A 22,500-nucleotide genomic window follows, 5' to 3' on the forward strand; every position below is an offset into this window, starting at 1 on the left:
TTCCGCCCGGACTCCCACGGAATCCGGGCTCCGTCCCCGACTTCAGCTTCAGGAGAGGTTCCAACCGGGCTCCCAGAGGTCAGACTCCACCCACGATCCCGCTCCGCTTTTTATGGCGGACTCCGCACAGTTTCATCATTCCCTGACAGGCTACAGCAGCCATCGCCGCCCTGCTCCACCTCTCGTAGCAGATTCTGCACAGCTCCACTACCCCCTGACAGGCCCGAGTAACGGCCACGGATCTGCTCCACCCCCTGCGATGGATTCCATGCGATTCTCCCAGTTGCTGGCAAGTCATGACAACGGATGCTGCTCCACCCAGCGTAACAGATTCCACGTGGCAAGCGCGACCCACGCGTCAACCCCACTATCTTCTGCAATCAATTCCCCTGACTGTGGGCGGCCCACTACCAGACGGTTACAAACGTCGCCATCGGCCCGCTGCCTCCCCCGCCTATAAAAGGGGACCCAGATACGTTATTCTCTAAGCTCTCTTGACTATCTCAAAACTCTGCTAAATTTTCCATTCGGCACTCCATTCTTGTTGAGGCAGAGTACTGACTTGAGCGTCGGAGGGTCTGCGGAGCAACCCCACCTCCGGTTTAGACTTCCTTGCAGGTCCCGGCGACGGCGACCGCGGCTTCTCCGACTCCAGCTTCCCCGGTGCGAACAGATTTCTGCACCAACAGGATTGGCGCTAGAAGGAGGGCGCGAATCTTCGCAGCACCCTTGTTCTTGAAGGAGTGTTCTACGGGGCTGTCTCCGACTGTTTCCCCGTCGCCCGCTCTCAATCTTCCCCGCGAGATCAACATTCGATGCCTCCGCGCAGGGCGTCCACCCGACGGTCTATGGCCTCCGCGGCCAGATTCAAGCTCCGCCTCCCCCCAGTTTCTCAGCCTCCTCCCCCTCCGGCGGCGCGGTCGGTGCGGAACAGTTTGACTTGCTGGCGCAGCAGGTCAAAGGGACTCGTCGAAGCCGTGCAGGCAATGCACGCAGCAGCCGCAGCGTCGGCGCACCCGGAGGGGCATCTCCGGAGGCCAGAACCGGCGGGGGCGGGCCACCTGGGCCAGCCGCCCCGTCTTCCCGGAGGGCGAATCCAAGGGTGGAGAGCCTCAATCAGACCACGACTCCACCCCTGGGAGATCCCTGCCCCCGTTCTGCCAAAGGACCCTCGAGACTCGGAGCCGAGAGGACTTCCTGGACCAGAGGCTCCAGGAGATGAACCGGCGGATCGAAGAACTCCGCCATGCGCCTCCCGCTTACGGTGAGGATATCTGCACTGACCCTCCTTTCTCCCAGATGATCATGCAGGAACCGATCCCGCCGAATTTCAAGCTCCCCCAGTTGAAAGCTACGACGGGACGTCGGACCCGGTGGACCACCTGGAGGCCTTCCGAACGATGATGCTGCTCCACGGCGCTCCCGACGCCATCTTATGCCGGGCTTTCCCGTCTACGTTGAAGGGAGCGGCAAGGAACTGGTACTCGGCTCTGAAGCCAGGTACCATATTTCCTTCGACCAAATGAGCCACCAATTCGTGGCCCATTTTGTCAGCAGCCGACGTCCCCGGAAAGGTTCGGAGTCCCTCATCAACATCAAGCAGAGAGAAAGGGAGTCCATACGGGCCTACATCAACCGCTTCAACATCGCGGCGTTGGAGGTCCGGAACTTGGACCAGTCGGTTGCCATGGCCGCCCTGAAGGGTGGCCTTCAGAAGAATGATCTCTTGTACTCCCTGGAGAAGAAGTACCCCAGGGATTTTGCCGATCTGCTGGCTCGGGCTGAAGGATACGCCCGAGCGGAAGAGGCCTTTAGAATGAAGGATGAAGAGACTACGAGGGAGCACCAGGCGGGAGATTCTGGCAAGCCCGCAGTTGAGAAGAGGCCAAGGGAAGCCCGGCCTCGCTCCCGATCCCTTCCTGGGCACAAGCGCGCCCATACCCCTCCCGGGCACGCAGGCAGAGAAGCCCGGACAACAGGTTTCGGCGGGGTTCCCGCCAGGGAAGTTTCGCAGCTACGCCCCCCTCAACGCTTCGAAGGCCCAGGTACTGATGGAGGTCAGGGAACTGATCCCAGGCCGGAGAGGATGCGCACGCACCCCGAGAAGCGCAACCCCAACAAGTTCTGCCTCTACCACCGTGACCACGGCCACGACACCGAAGAGTGCATCCAGCTCCAGGACGAGATCGAGGAGCTCATCCAGTGAGGTCGGCTCGACAGATTCATCCGCCGCAGGCCTGAGGGTAGAGGAGACCGGCCAAGAGCCCTCCCACCGCCCGAACCGCAGAAGAGAGAGGAGCAGCCCGGAGACCGGCCTCCTATCGGACCATCGACTCCATCGCCGGAGGGCCTCAAGGAGGAGCTGGAAAACTGTAAATGTATTGCTTACTATCTCGTTTTGAATCTACTTTTCTTTCTAGCTAACGCACTCCTCTTTCTTAACGCGGATGTATTATGACTGGATATGACCTCTCCAAAAACGACGGCCATGTCAGGAACAGGAGGAGAACCTCGTCCTGACATGAACAGAGTCAAAGGCCCGGTTCTTTTAGACCGGATGGGGGAGAGGCCTTACAACGCCCTAATGTGCCCCCACAGCCCTGTTAGGGACAGGAGGAAAACCTCGCCCTAACTTGAGCAAAGTCAAAGGCCCGGTTCTTTTAGATCGGATGGGGGAGAGGCCTTACAACGCCCTAATGTGCCCCACAGCCCTGTTAGGGACAGGAGGAAAACCTCGCCCTAACTTGAGCAAAGTCAAAGGCCCGGTTCTTTTAGACCGGATGGGGGGAGAGGCCTTGCAACGCCCTAATGTGCCCCCACAGCCATGTCAGGAACAGGAGGAGAACCTCGTCCTGACATGAGCAAAGTTGAAGGCCCGGTTCTTTTAGACCGGAGGGGGGAGAGGCCTTACAGCGCCCTAACGCGCCCCCACAAGCCAGGCTGATGACGAGAACCTCGCACCGGCTCAAGCAAAATGGAAGACCCGGGCTCCTACGGGAGCCGGGTACCGCCGCCAATGTAAGCTTCACCCGGACTCCTACGGGAGCCGGGATCCACCGCCCAGGGAAGACTTCACCCAGACTCCTACAGGAGCCGGGTGCCGCCGCCAAGCAAAACTTCACCCGGACTCCTACGGGAGCCGGGTGCCGCCGCCAAGCAAGACTTCACCCGGACTCCTACGGGAGCCGGGTGCCGCCGCCAAGCAAAATGGACGACCCGGGCTCCTACGGGAGCCGGGTACCGTCGCCAAGGTAAACTTCACCCGGACTCCTACGGGAGCCGGGTGCCGCCGCCAAGCAAAACTTCACCCGGACTCCTACGGGAGCCGGGTGCCGCCGCCAAGCAAAACTTCACCCGGACTCCTACGGGAGCCGGGTGCCGCCGCCAAGCAAAACTTCACCCGGACTCCTACGGGAGTCGGATGCCGCCGCCAAGCAAGACTTCACCCGGACTCCTACGGGAGTCGGATTCCGCCGCCAAGCCAGGCTTCACCCGGACTCCCACGGGAGCCGGGTTCCGTCGCCCGGTAAGACTCCCCCCGGACTCCCACGGGAGCCGGGCTCCCATCACCACTTCTGCGACAGGGGTCAATGATGGTGGCAAGACTCGGCCGCGTAACAAGATCGGATGAAAGGAAGGAGCTCCCCCCCCCACGGCGACATCTACATCAAACAAGCCAAACGACAAGAAAGGTCCAACAATCGACATTATCAGTACTACACGTGAATAAGGTAACACAAAGCGCTCCTTTTTCCATTTTCAATATATACACTACAAAGCCAGAATGGCCAGAGAAGGAAAAACAAAACGACAAAAAGAAAATAGCTACATGAAGACAAAGGGGCTCTAAGGGGGCCCTGCCTCCTCCGACCTTGAGTTGCCACCTGCATCCCTCAACCAGGACTGCCTCAGGCTCTCCACCGTTTCTTCTAGTTCTTTCTTCTGTCGCAGCGTGTCCTGGAGCGCCTGACGAAGTCGCCGGACCTCAGCCTCCGCTTCCCGATGCCACTTCCGCAACACTTCAGACTCCAACTCTGCGTCCGCGATGGCCTTCCGCTCAAGCTCCAGTTGAATTTTTATCTGTTGTAGCTCGGCCGTCTTCTCCCCAAGTGAGGCAGAAATCCCTTCGACAGTGCCTCTCAGGGCTTGGAGCTCTTCGTTATCTTGGACGTTAGCAAGCTGCGTCCTAGTAACCAGCTGCCTCTGGAGACGAACCACCTCGTCTGCCGATCGGTGGAATCTCCCCTTGTACTCCTCTACCTGTCGACGCCAGCTGGCCCGCTGCACATCGTGGCTCATCTCGGCATCTTGAAGCTGCTTCTGGAGGTCGGAAACTTTTTGTGACCATATCTGCTCATCCCGCACCGTGAGCCGGGATGAGTTTCCTTCCAGCTGGCCGATCCTCCTCTTGGCAGCCGACAGCTCCATTTTAAGGGTGCTGATCCTGGCTTCTTGAGCCCAAGTTCGGTCACTGGCACTCTTCTTACATTCCTCAAGCTCTTTTGTAAAGCTCGCCTTCCTCCGACTGTAGTCCATGATCGCCCTCACTTGGATACTCCTGAAGTGGGCGGCCTCGGCAGCGGCCTCAGAGTGGCATCTTTTCGCCTGACGGAGCTCGCCTTCCGACTTCTTCAGCTTCCTCGTCAAGTGGAGGACCTCCTTTTTCAACCGTCGGATGGTCGACTTCAGCGGGACCCCCAGGGGCAAGGGGAGTGCTTCAGCGAGACACTGCCATCGGAAGAGGCAAGCGTCAAAGACCGATTCGTTACAAGAAGAAAGGCCGGGAAGAAGGAGCAGAGGGAAGAAAAAATCATCCACAAAAAGAAATTCGGCTTTATTTGATCTTGAAGACAAATGAAAAGGAAGCATGACAACAAAAGGAAGATACAAGATCGGAGGTCTCAGACCTCGGGAGCGGGGGGTGGAGAGTTCGGCGCGGGGGGTGCAACTGCTGTAGCGACGGGCGAGGGGCCGGCCTCGTCGTCGGACTCCTCCAAGAATTCGAGGCCAAGGTCGGGATATCTGCTGGCCACCTTCTCCCGGCAAAGTTCAAACCCTTTGGTAAATGCCTCCAGGCCGAACTGGACGTTCAGCTCCCTCATCTCCGCGGAAGCCTTGAATTCCTCCACCGCAAGGGTCCTGGCCTCCGAGACCAGAACCGGAGTTTGCTCGGCCAGATGGGCGATCTCGACCTCCGCCTTCCTCACCGACTCCTCCAGGCTCCGTCTCTCCGCCTCCCGGGCTTGCCTCTCCTCCTCCCGGGCTTGTCTTTCCTCTTCCCGGTCCTGTCTCTCTCTCTCCAGGGCCTCCCGGAGGGCGGCCACCTCGGCCGTCTTCGCCTGAAGATGGGCAGCCTCGTCCCGGCAGTGCTCCTCCGCTCGGAGAAGGTCCCTTCTCGCGCGGCCCGATGCCTCGACGTAGGCGAAGAGCTGGTGCCCGATCTGCAAGGACGGATAAAGAATTACAACAAAGATCGAATAATCATGCAAATAAACATCCGCTTACCTCAAGAAAGGATCCCAGAGTATCCCAGGCCCGCTGATCGGGATCGGCATGGTCGATCCTCTCCACGACATCGGGCAGAATGCAGCCGTCGAGCAGCCGCCTGATCAGGGCCTTGTCGTTGAAGGGGTTCTCCGATCCCCCCTCGGAGCAGACGGACTCGTCTGCGGCAGTTCGGTGGCCGCTCGCCCTGCGGGCCACCGATTTCCTTCTCTTCCCCACAGCGGGCGCCTCCGCGGGGCGGACCTCCGGAATGGGGACCTCGGTCGGCGGGCTCCTTGAGGGAGCCCGGGAGACCACTAGTTCGGCATCCGAAGGAATGTCAATGGCCGGGGTCGCCTGGACGGGCGCGACCAAGCTCGTCTCTCCCACCTTGGCCCTCTTCGCTGAGCCGGAGGTCGTCGCACCCTTTCTCTTCTGGGCTCTCATGGACTTGGCGAGCATCCGCGTGGCTTCGGCGTCCATTGCTAAAGAAAAAGGGGGGGGGAGAGAAGAAGAAGAAAAAGAAGCAACATCGATCAGTCCGGAGTCAAAAAAAAAAAAAAAAAAAAAAAAAAAAAAAGAAGAGGAGAGAAAAGATAAACAAAAAGAAGGCGAGAAAGGATAAATACTTGCTGGATCCTGGGGGCTCAGGCCGATGTTGAAAAGAAGCGGCTCCCTCAGAAGGTTAGGAAGGGAAGGAGCGGGGTAACTCAGAAGCTTCTGGGCGGCCTGGAGGTCGTCCTCTCCTAGGCTGGGAGCCCGACGGACGGAATCCCTTAGAGCCCCCCAACGGGGCAGACCTAGTTCTAAGGTCGGGCAGTAGACAAAGAGGAATTTCCCCTTCCAGTTGTGAATCGAAGAAGGGGCGCCCTTCAGCAACCCCTTCTTACCAAACTGAGGGGAGAAGTACCACCAGTCCTTCGCTGAAGGATGGCGTTTGAAGGTGTAGAAATGTCTGAATAAGGAGAGGGATGGCTGGACCTCGGCTATATGGCAGAGAGAGAGAAATCCTATCAAAAACCTAAAGGAATTCGGGGCAACAGAAGCAAGTGAAATATCTAAAAAGCGAAAGAAGGCGGCGACAAAGTTTGAGAGCGGAAGCCGAAGCCCGGCACGAAAGGCCTCCTGGTACAGGCAAAAGCGGCCAGGAGGGGGAGCGCTGGCCCTATCAGAGGGGCCAGGGAGCTCCAGGTCGTACTCCGCAGGGACCCCGTATCGAACCCTTATCAGGAGAAGTTCGTCCGGAGTCGACGAACACGAGATGGCGCCCGGCGCGAAAACCGGGCGAGGCCCTGCCCCGAGCGTGGGTTCATCCGCGGAAACGGGGGCCTGGGGGTTCGAAGCAGAAGAACTCCCAGAACTTACGGGGACAGAAGATTCAGAAGACATTTTTTGGGGGAAAACCTAAAGGGCCCTAGAAAGGCAAATCGAGAGGAGAACGAAACGCCAAAAGTCAACTCGGAGGAAGACACGAAGAGAATGAAAAGACAAAAGATCCCTAGGCGGTGAAAAGAAGGGGGCACTAACCTATCTTGCTCTGAGGACCCGGGGGGCGAAAGACGGAAGGCGCCTACGGCTCGAATGGGCGTTCGTGAGAGCAGGCTCTCAGGGAGATGACAGACGCCGGCGAAAATCAGAAATGGAGTAGGACGCCTAAAGGGGGGAGGACGGGTTTAAATAGACCCTGGGATCCGGCGCCATAATGATCTCGAATCCCCCCAGGCCAGTCCGCGCTCGACACATGTCCCACTCCCAGCGGCAGACGACTAAAGGCGGCTGGCGGTTGGCAGGGCCATAATTGCGTCGTACCTGGGCCAGTGTACCTGCGGGATTCTCGAAGCGCCCCCTCATATCACCCCATCTCGAAAAGACCCCGGCACGTGCTCATTTAATGCCCAAAATATCTGGAGGCGGCAGTGCGCAGGATTCGAAGGGACGGTTTCAGCTATGTCTCTCTCCCTCTCTGTACTTCCTTCGTTTGAAATTCAAACTCGAAAGTAGGGGGACTGGTGTTGGGTATAAAATACCCACGGCTGAAACCCTTAGCAGAACCGACATCAGAATGGTTCCGCCCGGAATCCTACGGGAGCCGGGCTCCACCGCCGACATCAGAATGGTTCCGCCCGGACTCCTACGGGAGCCGGGCTCCACCGCCGACATCAGAATGGTTCCGCCCGGACTCCTACGGGAGCCGGGCTCCACCGCCGACATCAGAATGGTTCCGTCCGGACTCCTACGGGAGCCGGGCTCCACCGCCGACATCAGAATGGTTCCGCCCGGACTCCTACGGGAGCCGGGCTCCACCACCGACATCAGAATGGTTCCGCCCGGACTCCTACGGGAGCCGGGCTCCACCGCCGACATCAGAATGGTTCCGCCCGGACTCCTACGGGAGCCGGGCTCCACCGCCGACATCAGAATGGTTCCGCCCGGACTCCTACGGGAGCCGGGCTCCACCGCCGACATCAGAATGGTTCCGTCCGGACTCCTACGGGAGCCGGGCTCCACCGCCGACATCAGAATGGTTCCGCCCGGACTCCTACGGGAGCCGGGCTCCACCACCGACATCAGAATGGTTCCGCCCGGACTCCTACGGGAGCCAGGTTCCACCGCCGACATCAGAATGGTTCCGCCCGGACTCCTACGGGAGCCGGGCTCCACCGCCGACATCAGAATGGTTCCGCCCGGACTCCTACGGGAGCCGGGCTCCACCACCGACATCAGAATGGTTCCGCCCGGACTCCTACGGGAGCCGGGCTCCACCGCCGACATCAGAATGGTTCCGCCCGGACTCCTACGGGAGCCGGGCTCCACCGCCGACATCAGAATGGTTCCGCCCGGACTCCTACGGGAGCCGGGCTCCACCACCGACATCAGAATGGTTCCGCCCGGACTCCTACGGGAGCCGGGCTCCACCGCCGACATCAGAATAGTTCCGCCCGGACTCCTACGGGAGCCGGGCTCCACCACCGACATCAGAATGGTTCCGTCCGGACTCCTACGGGAGTCGGGCTCCACCGCCGACATCAGAATGGTTCCGCCCGGACTCCTATGGGAGCCGGGCTCCACCGCCGACATCAGAATGGTTCCGCCCGGACTCCTACGGGAGTCGGGCTCCACCGCCGACATCAGAATGGTTCCGTCCGGACTCCTACGGGAGCCGAGCTCCACCGCCGACATCAGAATGGTTCCGCCCGGACTCCTACGGGAGCTGGGCTCCACCACCGACATCAGAATGGTTCTGCTCGGACTCCTACGGGAGCCGGGCTCCACCACCGACATCAGAATGGTTCCGCCCGGACTCCTACGGGAGCCGGGCTCCACCGCCGACATCAGAATGGTTCCACCCGGACTCCTACGGGAGCCGGGCTCCACCGCCGACATCAGAATAGTTCCGCCCGGACTCCTACGGGAGTCGGGCTCCACCGCCGACATGAATTGCGGTTCCGCCCGGACTCCCACGGAATCCGGGCTCCGTCCCCGACTTCAGCTTCAAGAGGGTTCCAACCGGGCTCCCCCAGAGGTCAGACTCCACCCACGATCCTGCTTCGCTTTTTATGGCGGACTCCGCACAGTTTCATCATTCCCTGACAGGCCACAGCAGCCATCGCCGCCCTGCTCCACCTCTCGTAGCAGATTCTGCACAGCTCCACTACCCCCTGATAGGCCGCAGTAACGGCCACGGATCTACTCCACCCCCTGCGACGGATTCCATGCGATTCTCCCAGCTGCTGGCAAGTCACGACAACGGATGCTGCTCCACCCAGCGTAACAGATTCCACGTGGCAAGCCGCGACGATACCCACGCGTCAACCCCACTATCTTCTGCAATCAATTCCCCTGACTGTGGGCGGCCCACTACCAGACGGTTACAAACGTCGCCATCGGCCCGCTGCCTCCCCCGCCTATAAAAGGGGACCCAGATACGTTATTCTCTAAGCTCTCTTGGCTATCTCAAAACTCTGCTAAATTCTCCGTTCGAGCACTCCATTCTTGTTGAGGCAGAGTACTGACTTGAGCGTCGGAGGGTCTTGCCGGAGCAACCCCACCTCCGGTTTAGACTTCCCTTGTAGGTCCCGGCGACGGCGACCGCGGCTTCTCCGACTCCAGCTTCCCCGGTGCGAACAGATTTCTGCACCAACAGATCTAATCCGTGAAGATCTTGTTGATAAGGCTGTGGTAGGTGGCTTTTGCATTTTTTAGTTAGGAAGGGGTATAACTTTGTAATTGTAGAGCTCTTTGTTGGTGATAAAGAAGGTTTCTTCCTCATCCTCGGGTATTATTTGAATTTAATTATAATCCAAGAATGCATCCATGAAGCTCAACATCTAGCGCCCTTAGGGCAAACTTTATTATGATCAATAAAATCAATATATACCCACCATTTTTTATTCACATTCTTGACGAAGACAACATTAGCCAACCAATCCAGGTAGTTTATCTCATATATGAAACCTGTGCTTAGGACTGAAATCGGATCGGATATGGATCAGATACTGACATATCCATATCCATAATTATTTTGTTTGTCAAATATAGATAAGGATATGGATATTTGTTGGATGCAAAAATTTATATCCATATTTACTTTATTCAAATATGGATACAAATTGGATACTAAAAGAATAGATACAAATATAGATATAAGTCGGATAATTAAATTTTATGACCACAGAATTAAAGAGATTACTAAATAGATGTTAAATAAAATTTATAATATGTTATTGTGGTTATGTATTGTCCTTAAAAGCTCCTAAGTGATAAATAAAATTAAATAGAATTACAAATAGAATCAAATATTTGGATACGGATTGGATAGTTGTCTATATATATCTATATCTATTTTTCTATAATAAATATATATATAGATATAGATATTAGTCAAATGTATAAATTTTTATCCATATATTAATAGATTCTGATATGAAAATAGATCCGGATGGATATTATTCGATCTACTTTCATCTCTACCTATGTTGAAAGGCTTATCCACTTTCTCATCAATGTCTTATTATTTTTCTAAGACAAATCTGCTCTTCTTTTATAGGATAGATCCATATGTTGAATCTATGTTCAACCTATAGACAATAATATTTGAACTAATGCCATATATGTTTGAGACTAATCAGGCAAAGATATAGGCATTAGCTCATAGCAAGTCCACAAGTCAAGCTTTAGAGGCTTCATCCAACTGAGCTCCGATCTATGCTATTCTGCTCAGGTTTGATTCATCAAAGGAGACTAGAAGAAGTTTCTTGGCTAGTTTTTTGTGTTGCTGCCTTTGCTAATCTTGGGCATTGAAACCCTTGATTGGTAGCATTTTCACTAATTTCTTGTCTTTGAGGATTGCAATATAGCATTATCAGATGAGCACATAGTCGCCTTGTATTTCTGCCTTGGTAATCAAGAAATCAAGCATCATAGTGGTCTGTCTTGTTGGTTGTCCAACAGTAATAGGAAAGGAGATGACACCTTCCATGGAGATAGAATTTCTAGAGCATTTGATCAAAAGAGAGTTGATCTTCTGAAATTGATCCATCAATAGGTTCATTTTGCAAAAAGCATCATAAAGTAAGGCATTTACAAGCTTCTATTATCAACCAAAATTCATTTTACATCATAGTTTGCAATAGTGAGGAAAACTACAGTAGTATTATTATGGAGAGTCTGGATGTCCTCAGTATTAGCATTTTAGAAGAAGATGACTTCGGCTAATCTTTGCCCCTTTAGAGTTGAGTTTTTTATTTGGGCTGCATGAACATAAGTCCTTCATGCAATCGAGATGGTTCCATCAGCCACTAATCATTTAAGATGATGTTGATGAATCCCATAGTTGGCTGATTGTCAAACTGTTGCTCAAGAGTAGGTTGTCCGTAACCAAAATCACCTCTATCTTACAAGTGGTTGACATAGGTACCGAAGAAACTCCACCTGATTAAGCTCTCAATTTTATTCTTTAGCTAATAGCAATCCTCAATATCATGCCTATAGTCGCAATGGAAGTGGCAGAACTTATTTTGTATCCTTGCGAGCATTTGACCTCATCTTCTTGACCCACTTAACAAACTCTCAATTCTTGAGAGGTGTTAAGAGGTGTGTAGCTTTTGAACCTCTAAGAAGGATCACTTGGTTGGCGAGAATTCTCCTCATCTTTCTTGAGCTTCTTACGAGATTTGCTCATATTGTCCCTAGCCCACTTATTCTTCTTTTTGCTTATCTTATCACTATGATGATATATCATGGGCTCTTCAGCATTGATATACTTGTCTGCTCTGACTAGGAGCTCAGTATAGTCATTTAAGGAACTCATTTCTAGAGAGAAGAAGAATCAGCTTGTCTTCAACCCTCTTCTTATAGTTGACATCGTGACTGAGTGATTCAAGTCAGGATCTCCAAAGTAACCATATTGAAATGGTTGAGATAGTCCCAAAGGGACTCGTCCTCCCATTGTTTGATGGTGAAGAGGGTGATGGAGTCCTCCTACTACTCTTGAACTTGGCAGCAAACATCTTGCTGAACTCCTTAAAGGAGTGAATGGAGATCAATTGAATCTTGGCATACCACATCCAGATTATCTTTTGAAGAGTAGCTGGGAAGGCCTTATGATCACCAAATCAATTGCTCCCTAAAGCATCATGAGAGCTTTGAAGCTCTCTAGGTGATCCAAGTTGTTGGTGGTGTCATCATAGGTCTCGAGCTGTAGCATCCTGAACCAAGGGGGAATGGGTTCCTCCATGACCCTTGCTGAAAATGAGGGCTTAGTGTAGAATTTCAGGTTGTTCCCAAGTCGGGCCTAATGTTCTCGCAATGCTTCAAGGTACCGATCTATCTCCTTTAGCTTGCGGTCAATGTCCACCTCTTCTTGGAGCCTTTCTTAGGTCGTTAGAGAGAAGAATGGCCGATCATTGAATCTTTCTGTGAAGATAAAGAGTTAGAGGATAAGCACTTCTTACCTCATTCTAGGCTCCATGTATGAGTGATGGCTATGAGATACCTTTCTTGGACTCTAAGGATGAGAATGATGGCAATGAGAAACTTGCTCTAGGCTTTGGTGAGGTGATCGAAGAGTAGGAGTGATGGGTCTTCTAGAGACTTTGTAGAGGAGGGTGTTGGCTCGGTCGTATTGGGACTCCATGAGCACTCAATTTATGAGCCTCTTGGTGCTACTGTTGTACTAAAAGTTTATGGCAGCTTATTATAGGCTTTGAACGATTATAGTTAGTGCTTAAATCTATTGTAAAAGTATCTAGAATTGCTTAGCAATGACCACTAGAGCTGTCTGCATATCCATTGGAGGTAGAGCCCTCCAGAGACTCTACATAGAGCCATCGGACTCCACTAGTGTATCTAGCTGGGCAGTCGATGTAGCTGCTATGCCCTTCGAGATTTTATGGCTACTATGGGATAAAATATTTAGTGATGGGATTAAGACCCTTCTGCTAGCACCAATTTGTTGCTGCTAGGAGCTGGTTTGACTAGACCGTTAAGCTGGTTGCTGTGCTAGAGGGCTTGACGAAGCGCTTTACGGACCAAGGGAGTTGGTCATAGATCTCGATGCGCCTCCCTAGCTAGTGGATGATGGTTGATGAGACTTAGATGTGATGATACTTGGATCGGTTGCACTTGATTAATGGCTAAGGAGATTACAATCAAACCACCACTCCAATGTCCATCCTAGTCTTGAAACACCACAGATAGAGAAGCTCTCTTGTTGAAGAGTGTACGGTGGAAAATCCTTTGATACTTAAGTTAGATAAGTCTTAAGAAAATGACGGAGGTGCTGTGTGAGTGATAGAGATGAAAACTCTAGAGCACTTAGAGTAGAGAGCTTAGAACTTTAAACTTAGGATCTAGACTTGGTACCCTTGTTGGACCAATTTATATAAATGAGAGCTAGTATCCATTGCTATGAAATCTTAGGATATATGAATTGGATATTTGGAATAACTTCTCACACATCCATAAGATATTGTACAGGTGATTCTCCCACAAGCCAATTTCCACGTGTCGCATGGTTATGAAAATTGTTTGCCATCAGAGGCCAATTGTAGCCAAATGGGGAAAGATCTGGGCATCTCCAGGCATCCTTGGACGAGCCACATGGTGAGAGTCAATTGGCTGGGGTGAAAGCTTCATAGTAAGCTTGTGGCAAACTCTGGTTGGTTCTATCATGTTGGCTATGGTCAGTTCCAAGGTATATGAAAAAGCAAAAATGAATGTATGAAAAATAAAAATTATATTTAGAAGGAGAACATGATGCATGTTTCATATTTTTTAAACTATTCATTTCAAATCACTAGATGTATAGGTGCGGGCTTCCATATTACATAATTTTTGATCATAAATAATTTAGAGATATTAGATCTTATCAATATGGGGCGTCAATCATTCGATAAAGACCAATATTTTTAGAACTATTATATGAGTGTCCATGTACGGCTCTACTCTCTCTATAGATATATTTATAATGTTCGCCTCAATCATCTGATTAGGATCAATCTGTTTAGTGCTGCTGTAGAGGTACCTTTATATTAGCTATATTTCCTGTGTGCGCGCGTGCGTCCATTAGACTGTATGCAAATATGAATATTTTTGCGGTTCAGTAGTGGAAATCATGCACTTCCATAATGACTTCTTTAATGTTGAATTGTTAATCTTTAGGTATCCAAATGACACCTATGATCGCATCTGGTGGACGCACAACTTCGAACCTCTCTGGCTTCGTATAAATACTTCAGAGACCATCCAAATTATACGTGGGGATGCCTTCAAGGTGCCGTCCATCGTTATGAGCAGCGCAGTCACTCCATCAAATAATACTATATTAGAATTTTACTGGGACTCGCAGAGTGGATTTGTTCGTCCCTCATACTGTATCTACATGCACTTCGCTGAGTTTGACTACCTCCCCCCGAATAGGACAAGATTAATCGACGTGATCATGAATGGGCAAGTTCTTAAGAGGAATTTCCAGCCTACGTACTTACTATCAACTCACATACCTCTCACATATGAGCTTGGGTCTTCTACTCGGTATCAATTTAACATAACCAAGGCGGCCGATTCCATCCTTCCTCCAATCCTCAATGCCATAGAGCTCTACAGTACTCTTCTCCTACCAAATTTGGCATCCGATAGAACAGATGGTATGTATATTATTTCTCAACTTTTAACCAAGGCTAATATCTCTTTAACCACACACACACACACACACACACATATATATATGTATGTATATATATATATGTATATTATTTCTCAACTTTTAACCAAGGCTAATATCTCTTTAACCACACACACACACACACACACACATATGTATATATGTGTGTGTGTATATATGTATATATATGTATATGTATGTATATATATATATGTATATATATGTGTATAGATATATATATGTATGTGTATATATATGTATATGTATATATACGTATATATCAATTGAATTAGATGTATTTTTTGATCACTTGATACCTAGATTAGGGGTCTTCAAATCATATGATTTTTTGTGTGCAAATAGTTTTGAGGTAGTAGATCATATCCAATGGCTTGGATCATTGATATAGAACTCTATTCTTCTGTTTTAATCTGATCGGACCTGAGTCCGAATCCGATCGATCTTACTCAAGTCTACCCATATATATATATATATATATATATATATATTAGTAACACTACTTCTCTAAAAACATACTATTATTGAATAACAAAAGTAGGAAAACTAAGCACCATATCTTTTGTATCTTGAGTGTCCTATGTTTAATTCTTTTACGTGAAACACCATGGCAGTCTTTCATACATGGATGATCACTGGATCGTATTTTGACATGCATGATTAGTCGCCATCATACATAGGCGTGATTACCCTTGATCATGCATCTCAAATCTCTCTGAGACATGATTGGGTGGTCATCCTTCACATGAAAGACCTTACACAATTTCTTGAATCTTTAAGATATCCAACTATATTTGATTGTGTTGGATAAATTTTTTTTTAAAAAATAAGGATCATTCAACCTTTTAGATAGTGAAAAATAGGACACTAATATATGAAATGTGATTGAGTTTTTCTTTTTCTTTGGAGAACTTTTTCTTTTTCCACAAAAAAAAAAAAAAAAAAAAAAAAAAAAAATATATATATATATATATATATATATATATATATATATATATAGAGAGAGAGAGAGAGAGAGAGAGAGAGGATCTAGTCAGGTCAAAATTAGATAATAGGGGTCCTATATCAATGACTTGAGCCATTACATATGATCTAGTACCTCAAAATCACTTTCATATAAAAAATTATATGATTTGTAGACCCTTAGTCTATGCATCAAGTAATCAAAAATTGAAAAACATAAATATAATTAAATAATATATATTTTTTATCATATGTTAGAGGTCTCTAAATCATATAATTTTTGTTATGCAAGTAGTTTTGAGATAATAGGTCATATCCAATGCTTGGATCATCGATGTAGAACCTCTATTGTCCAATATTGATCTGACTGAATCTGAGCCCAAATCAGATCAACCTTAATCTATCCCATGTACATACATACATACATGCGTATATATATACATGCATGCATGTGTGTGTGTGTGTTTGTGTTGGGGTTGGGGGGGGGGGGGGAGGGGGAGGAGGGAGATGTATGAAATATGTTGCTTTATTTTCTTCAAGACTGCATTATATATAGCATAAGAGGTAGCCTTTTGTTTTCCTTATGAACATGCTAGTTCGTGCTATGATGGACCTCAAGCAATTGTACGATATGAAGATTTGGCAAGGTGATGCGTGTGCTCCACAGGACTTCACTTGGAAAGGCATACTTTGTACATTTTCCAGCTCTAATCCTCCAAGAGTAACATCTATGTAAGCCTTTTTGATTTTTTTTTTAAATTTCTAAAACATATTAGTAATATCAAGACTAAACTATTTATATTGTTTCATTTGCTTTGCAGAAACTTATCCTCACTAAGACTGACCGGTAATATACCCAATGCTATTGACAACCTTAAGGCCATCGAGTACTTGTAAGTATCGAAATCTACCGCTCACAAGTTTAAGTCATATGCAAAAAATTTTTGCTGCACCTCTTTAATAAGAGTAGCGGCAGATACCTATACTCTAGCCAACTTGGTTACATAAGGATCAAAAAAAAAATTCCCAAGTTGGTAATTAAGGGGTAAAGAAATTAATTTGCAAACATGATCACCTTTAATGATGTTGATGTAACAACCAATCTTCTGCATGCCTAAACCATTTTTTTCCTTATTCTTCTTTTTGTGAATGGTCGCAGATGGGAAGGGTGTTGATAGCCGATCTTGGATAAGTAGTCCTTGAAAAAAAATCATTTCATTAAACAATATACACTTAAAATCTCAATTTGTAATGTGAGACATGGAAAATCAAGTGCAGTATATGTGAGCGGTTAAGATTTTTTCTTTTCGGTAAAATAATTGAAACTAATGATTAAAACATTATTATTTAATATCAGAGAGGTTAAATATTGAGGTACCATCAAAGTCTTAATCTATGATCTATGATAAAGGGGTCTCATCACTCGATTATATCTCAATTTGCAGGAGGTTTTGCAGGAGGTATGCTTAATAGGGTGGATAGACTATGATGTGGAAATATATAATATAATTTTTTGAGCAAAATTGATAATACAACTTTCCATGCATTGTATATGCACATTAGATTGACTACTGCAATTTGAGATTTAATGGATAAAAATGCATTTTTGTTTATAGTGGTAGATTGTTGAACATTTCTTGTCTTTTTTTGAGAAGTTATCATAATGCATATACATTTTTTGAGACTCGTAGTGGCTACTCCCTATCTTTTCTATCCTATGTCGATCTCAGATGTAAACTCCAACCGAAGCCGAACTCCTTATCTCTTGTTTATATATACATCCAGGTATAAAGGATCCCAACTTGAGGTAGAAATTATGAAGCAAAAAAAAAAAAAAAAAGTAGGATTTGATGAATAATACGAACAATTGGCCTGCATGACCTAGCTAATAGGGACTTGAAGTCAACATTCGGTAAGTGTGGTAACAATTTCTACTGTTTTTCATTTTAGATATATAAGTATTTTTTACTAATGCATAAAATAAATATTTTATTGCTGCTAAATAAAATATTGAGGAATTGTCCATATGTAAGATCATAATTATTGATACGAGGCTTTTTCATATAAAAAAAAAATCTTTTGTTACATTAAAACCAAAAGTAATTTGAATCATTTAGGAGTCAAAGTCAATTTGCTTCATAAAAAAAAGATATCAATGAATTTCTATGAAATAGTTCTATAGGATTTAATTTTCTCTCTCTCTCTCTCTATATATATATATATGTTGAGATAGAGTTGGACTTGACTATACTTGAATGGATCTTCATTGAGATTCAGTTAGATCTACATTGGACAATGAGATTCCCACCTCGACGATCCGAGCTAATGAATGTGATCTATTACCTCTAAAATATGTAAAGATAAAAAATTAAGAAATTTAGAGACTCCTGATCCATGTATCAAGCGATCAAAAAATATATATAATTTAATATTTTATTTACATTGTTCAAATTTTTGACTACTTGATGTATAGATTAAGATATCTAAATCATATAATTTTTAGTTTGTAAGCATTTTAGATATAGTAGATCATATTTAATAGCTCAGATTTGAATGGATCTAAAGTAGAGATCCACTCGAGTATTGCCAAGTTTGACTCTCTTTTTCTCTATGTGAGCAAGAAGGCTTCTAGCTATACTCGCATGTCTTCCCTTGTTTTCTTATATTGAAGATACTTCTGTCTGAAGTTTGGTATAAACCACCTCTAACTTTACATCCAACCTAATATGGCAATTTTTTATGTCAATAGAATCCTTCACAAATCATCATGTCTTGGTTGCCTTTTGTTTCAGGGACTTATCAAACAATAACTTCACCGGCCCAATACCAAATTTTCTGTCAGGATTGAATTCCCTTCGCATGCTGTAAGCTTAAGCTAGTCTCTGTTACTTCTCAAGAAAAAAGAAAAAGCTAATCTCGTTAGAAACTCATATGCCGGATATACATGTAGAATATTGATGATCTAGTATTTTCAGAAATTTGTCAAACAACCAACTCAATGGATCGATCCCAAAGGCACTCCGTCAAAAGCAAGAAAATGGCTTTCTAGAGTTAAGGTTTGCTTCATTTATCCAATTCACTCTCGGTATAATTAACACCCATGCTGCTTCATAGGGGAAATTAAAAAAGGTTCCTTTATAACCACCCTGGATTCTGATATTAATTTGAGGATCTTTGTCTATATTAGGACGGAAAATAACCCGGGTCTGTGCACCAACGGGAACGAATGCGTAGATGATCATGGAAAAAAGAAGACGCTTGCTACTGCAGTCATTGTCGTCATTGCAGTGATTCTGGCTTCACTAATCCTATTGGCGATCATAGTAGTGGTGGTACGGCGCCAAAGGAGGAGAAAAACACCAACCCCGCCATGTGAGTTTTAAGTAGTCAAAAAAAAAAAAAAAAAAAAAAAAAAAAAGGTCTGAACCATAGTTGCTCGCAGGTTATTTAATAGGGAGCAGATTAATCGTACATGGTCGTCATTGTGGCTTCCCTAGATGTACCAAACATGGCACATCAGCAGTCACGAATCATGTCTTCATTCATGCATCCTATGCGGATGCCATTTGGACATGCATTTGTTTTGCCATGCATTATGCATCTAAGGCAGTGATAACAGCAACCATCTATGCATGACCCATCACGCACGCCATAATCATGTTTTAACATGCTTACGTAGAGTGTTAAACCAAGGTCCAGTAGTCTCCGGATATGTCGATCGTTTTGTGATGGCTAATATTATGATTTATCATGGACCCAATACTAATATAATCTTTTTTTTTGGGAAAAAAAAAAAAATGCTTACCCAGGATTTGACCTTCCAAAGCGCAAACCCCAGGAATATAGCACCAAGAACCTTTGTTACCATTCATTGACACATTTAAGTTGTCTCCAAATCTATTTATGATAACTTCATCATTTTTTATTTTTTTTAGAAAAAAATAATCAAGAGAATTCATGGCAATTCTTCTCAAAGACAGTAAATGGAACAAAAGGTACTACTACAAAAAAAAATGGATTCATAGTGATAATAAAAATTATCATTAAAAATATAAATTGTCGTCACTAATAGTTTTTGTGATGATATTTTAGACCATCACCCACATACAGTTATGTCGAGTCACTAATATGTTGGTGATAATTTTCAAAATTAATCATTATTAATCAAATCAATAGTGATGACCATATCATCACTATTCACTTATATTTATAATGATAGTGATGACAGCATGTTGTCACAAATGCTATTACCATTGTCATCACTAAAATTTATGATAATAGTGATGGGTTTAGCATCAATAATAGCTAAGGAACTAAGAGTTAGAGTTAAAGCAATAGCAAATCCAATGAATTGATTTTACCACAAAAAAGGATTGCACTTAGAATTCTACACACAAAAATGTATCAAGTCATGCTGTAGGAACTCTTCATGCGTTGTCTTGCGATACTCTTCTTCAATGGGCAAGACAATATGGTTTCTTTGTGTCCAACACGCAGACGTAGAGAAAATTCTGCGATTAATTTTGGAGTTGGAAAACGAGAAGATGAGGCAGAGGCCCATTAACCCAGCTGCCTTTTGTTCTCTCATGTTGTGCTTGAGTTTCTCCCGTCCTTATGTCCATTTTATGCTGGAATATTATGGACCTTGGTGAGCCCTTCAAAAGAAAGAGTAAGGATTTAATAATCTCTTCTGGTTGTGCTTGTGAGTCTTGGAGTAACCAAGAATCCAAACTTGATTGGGTTACTCCCTCCATACTTCGATCTCTTTTTGGAGGTTAAGTGGACTCCTGGTTAGCTTTGAATGCTATCGGCTCAACCAGTGGAATCCTTCTGAGTTGGAACTCAGTTTATTTCAATCTTTTGAAGTAGGAAACTCTTTCCTTGATTATTCCTGGTGAGTTTTGAACTCTTCTTGGAGCTTCACTATCGTGTATAATCCTTCTAATAATGATCAGAAGCTTCTTTTTTTTTGGGAGGAACTCTTTCTAATTAGAGCACTCTTTTCGGATCCTTAGGTTATTGGTGGGGATTTGCACACAAGCTTGATGAGTGCAACAATGATCCACAACCGCATCAAGTCACGGTGGATTTCTCCAATTATCTCATCAGCTCCTTTCAATTAATTGACCTTCCTATTAAAGGTCAGGATTTCACTTGTCTATTAGAAGGGACCTGCCTATTATGGCCAAATTGGGCCTTTTCTTACCTCTTCTGAGTGGGACGGCCTCTGTCCAAACTCTGACCAATCAACTCTTGCAAATTCTTGCTTAGACCACGCTCCTATTCTTCTTTCTATCAACTCCTTGCCTAAAATAAATGGTCCATTCAGATTCAAAAGATCATAGCTGTCTCACAATTCCATCAATGAAATTGTGGCAAATGCTTGGCACTCCATTCCTCTAACTAATGATGCTACTGCCACCCCTGTGCTGAAGCTGAGGAAGACCAAGGCCACACTTAAATCTTGGAGTCCCAAAACTAGGGTAGCTGAAAGGGCCCAAAAAGCTAATCTCCTTGGTAAAATCATCATGTTGGACCGCAAGGGAGAAACCTGCTCTTGATTTGATTCGAAGCTGCAAAATAGAATCGCTTTTAGAAAGGAGCTGCTTCTTATCTACAAAAATAAAGAGAGAAGCATAGTGCCAAGTTTAAATGGCTCAAGGAAAGTGATAATAACACTGCTTATTTTCATAAAGTCGATAATTTTCAGCAAAAAATTAATCGAATTTCTCACCTATCATGGAATGGGCAATCCTTCAAGGATGCTGAGAATATTTTGAATTCCACCTCTTTCTTCTTGAGGGTTTTCAATAAATCTATAGATATCCCTATCAATTTTGATTGGGATTAGCTTTGCCCATCCCTTACCTTAAATCTTGAGGCTTTGGCTGCCCCACTTTGTTGCTGAAAGAAGTTAAAGAAGCCATCTTCATTTTTAATAGGGATAAGAGTCCCGATAGAGATGAGTTCTGTTTTTATCAGCATTTCTGGGATCTTATCAGGAATGATATTATGGCCCTTTTCAATTAGATTCATAAGGATAAATTGAGCTTCTCTCATCTCAACTATACATGTCTTACTCTCATCCCCAAAAAAGTAGTTACAAACACTCCTTTAGATTTTAATCCAATTAGTTTGATCAATGGTTGCATCAAAATAGTCCTTGCTACCCGCCTTCATCCATTCTTGGGTCTCTTGGTGAATTACGCTCAACTTGCCTATGTGTTGCTCAATCATGGACAATATTATTTGTGTTAATGAAGCTCTCTTCTTTGCTAGTGAAGAGGCTTGGAAGGTATCATTTGTAAGTTAGACTTTTCTAAGGCCTTTGACATGCTCAATTTTGATTCCCTTTTAGATTGCTCGCTCATAAAGATTTCTCTCTTAAATAGATTCAATCTCTCCTATCAATCCAAATTTGTTCTTTTCTGAGGATTGGTTATCCTTTTTGAACCACAAGTCTTCTCCTCTCCACCTAGGCCCTCCTTTAAAGGCAAAAAACCTTTCTAAATCATATTGGTTACTTCTCATCCAAAAAATTGAATGCAAACTTGTGGCATGAAAAGAAAAATTCCTTTCTTTTGGAGGAAGACTCATTTTCATTAACAACATTCTTTTGGCTTTGTTTGTTTATTATATGTCTCTCTTTAAATTGCCAGCATGGGTCATAAAAAAAATAGACCGGCTAAGAAGAGCATTTCTATAGAAAGGCAGAGATCATGTTAATGGGCTTTCTTGCAAAGTGAATTTGAATAAAATTTGCATTTCCAAAGGTCAAAGAGGGCTTCGAATTAGAGATCTCTAACATTACTTTTCTTTCCAAGTGGGGTTGGAGGTTTCTTAAAAGGGAGCCCATCTCTTGGAGGACTTTC

The 22,500-nt window shown here is 46.0% G+C and overlaps 1 protein-coding gene across 3 annotated transcripts in view; it reads left to right on the forward strand.

The window, feature by feature from the left end:
- The window catches only part of LOC105034160 (LRR receptor-like serine/threonine-protein kinase IOS1), a 49,482-nt gene that overhangs the window by 19,112 nt on the left and 7,870 nt on the right, over positions 1-22,500 (forward strand). For 2 of the 3 annotated variants that reach the window (XM_073251564.1, XM_073251572.1), the window contains 6 exons: positions 14,146-14,630; positions 16,225-16,360; positions 16,450-16,521; positions 18,421-18,492; positions 18,604-18,684; positions 18,816-19,000. In XM_073251564.1, the coding sequence (XP_073107665.1) occupies positions 14,146-14,630; positions 16,225-16,360; positions 16,450-16,521; positions 18,421-18,492; positions 18,604-18,684; positions 18,816-19,000 (1,031 nt within the window). The remainder of the gene's footprint in view (positions 1-14,145; positions 14,631-16,224; positions 16,361-16,449; positions 16,522-18,420; positions 18,493-18,603; positions 18,685-18,815; positions 19,001-22,500) is intronic. The other variant, XM_073251566.1, reaches the window with a different exon arrangement.

Source organism: Elaeis guineensis, chromosome 1, assembly GCF_000442705.2.
Source record: "Elaeis guineensis isolate ETL-2024a chromosome 1, EG11, whole genome shotgun sequence".
In the NCBI taxonomy this organism is placed as follows: Eukaryota; Viridiplantae; Streptophyta; class Magnoliopsida; order Arecales; family Arecaceae; genus Elaeis; species Elaeis guineensis.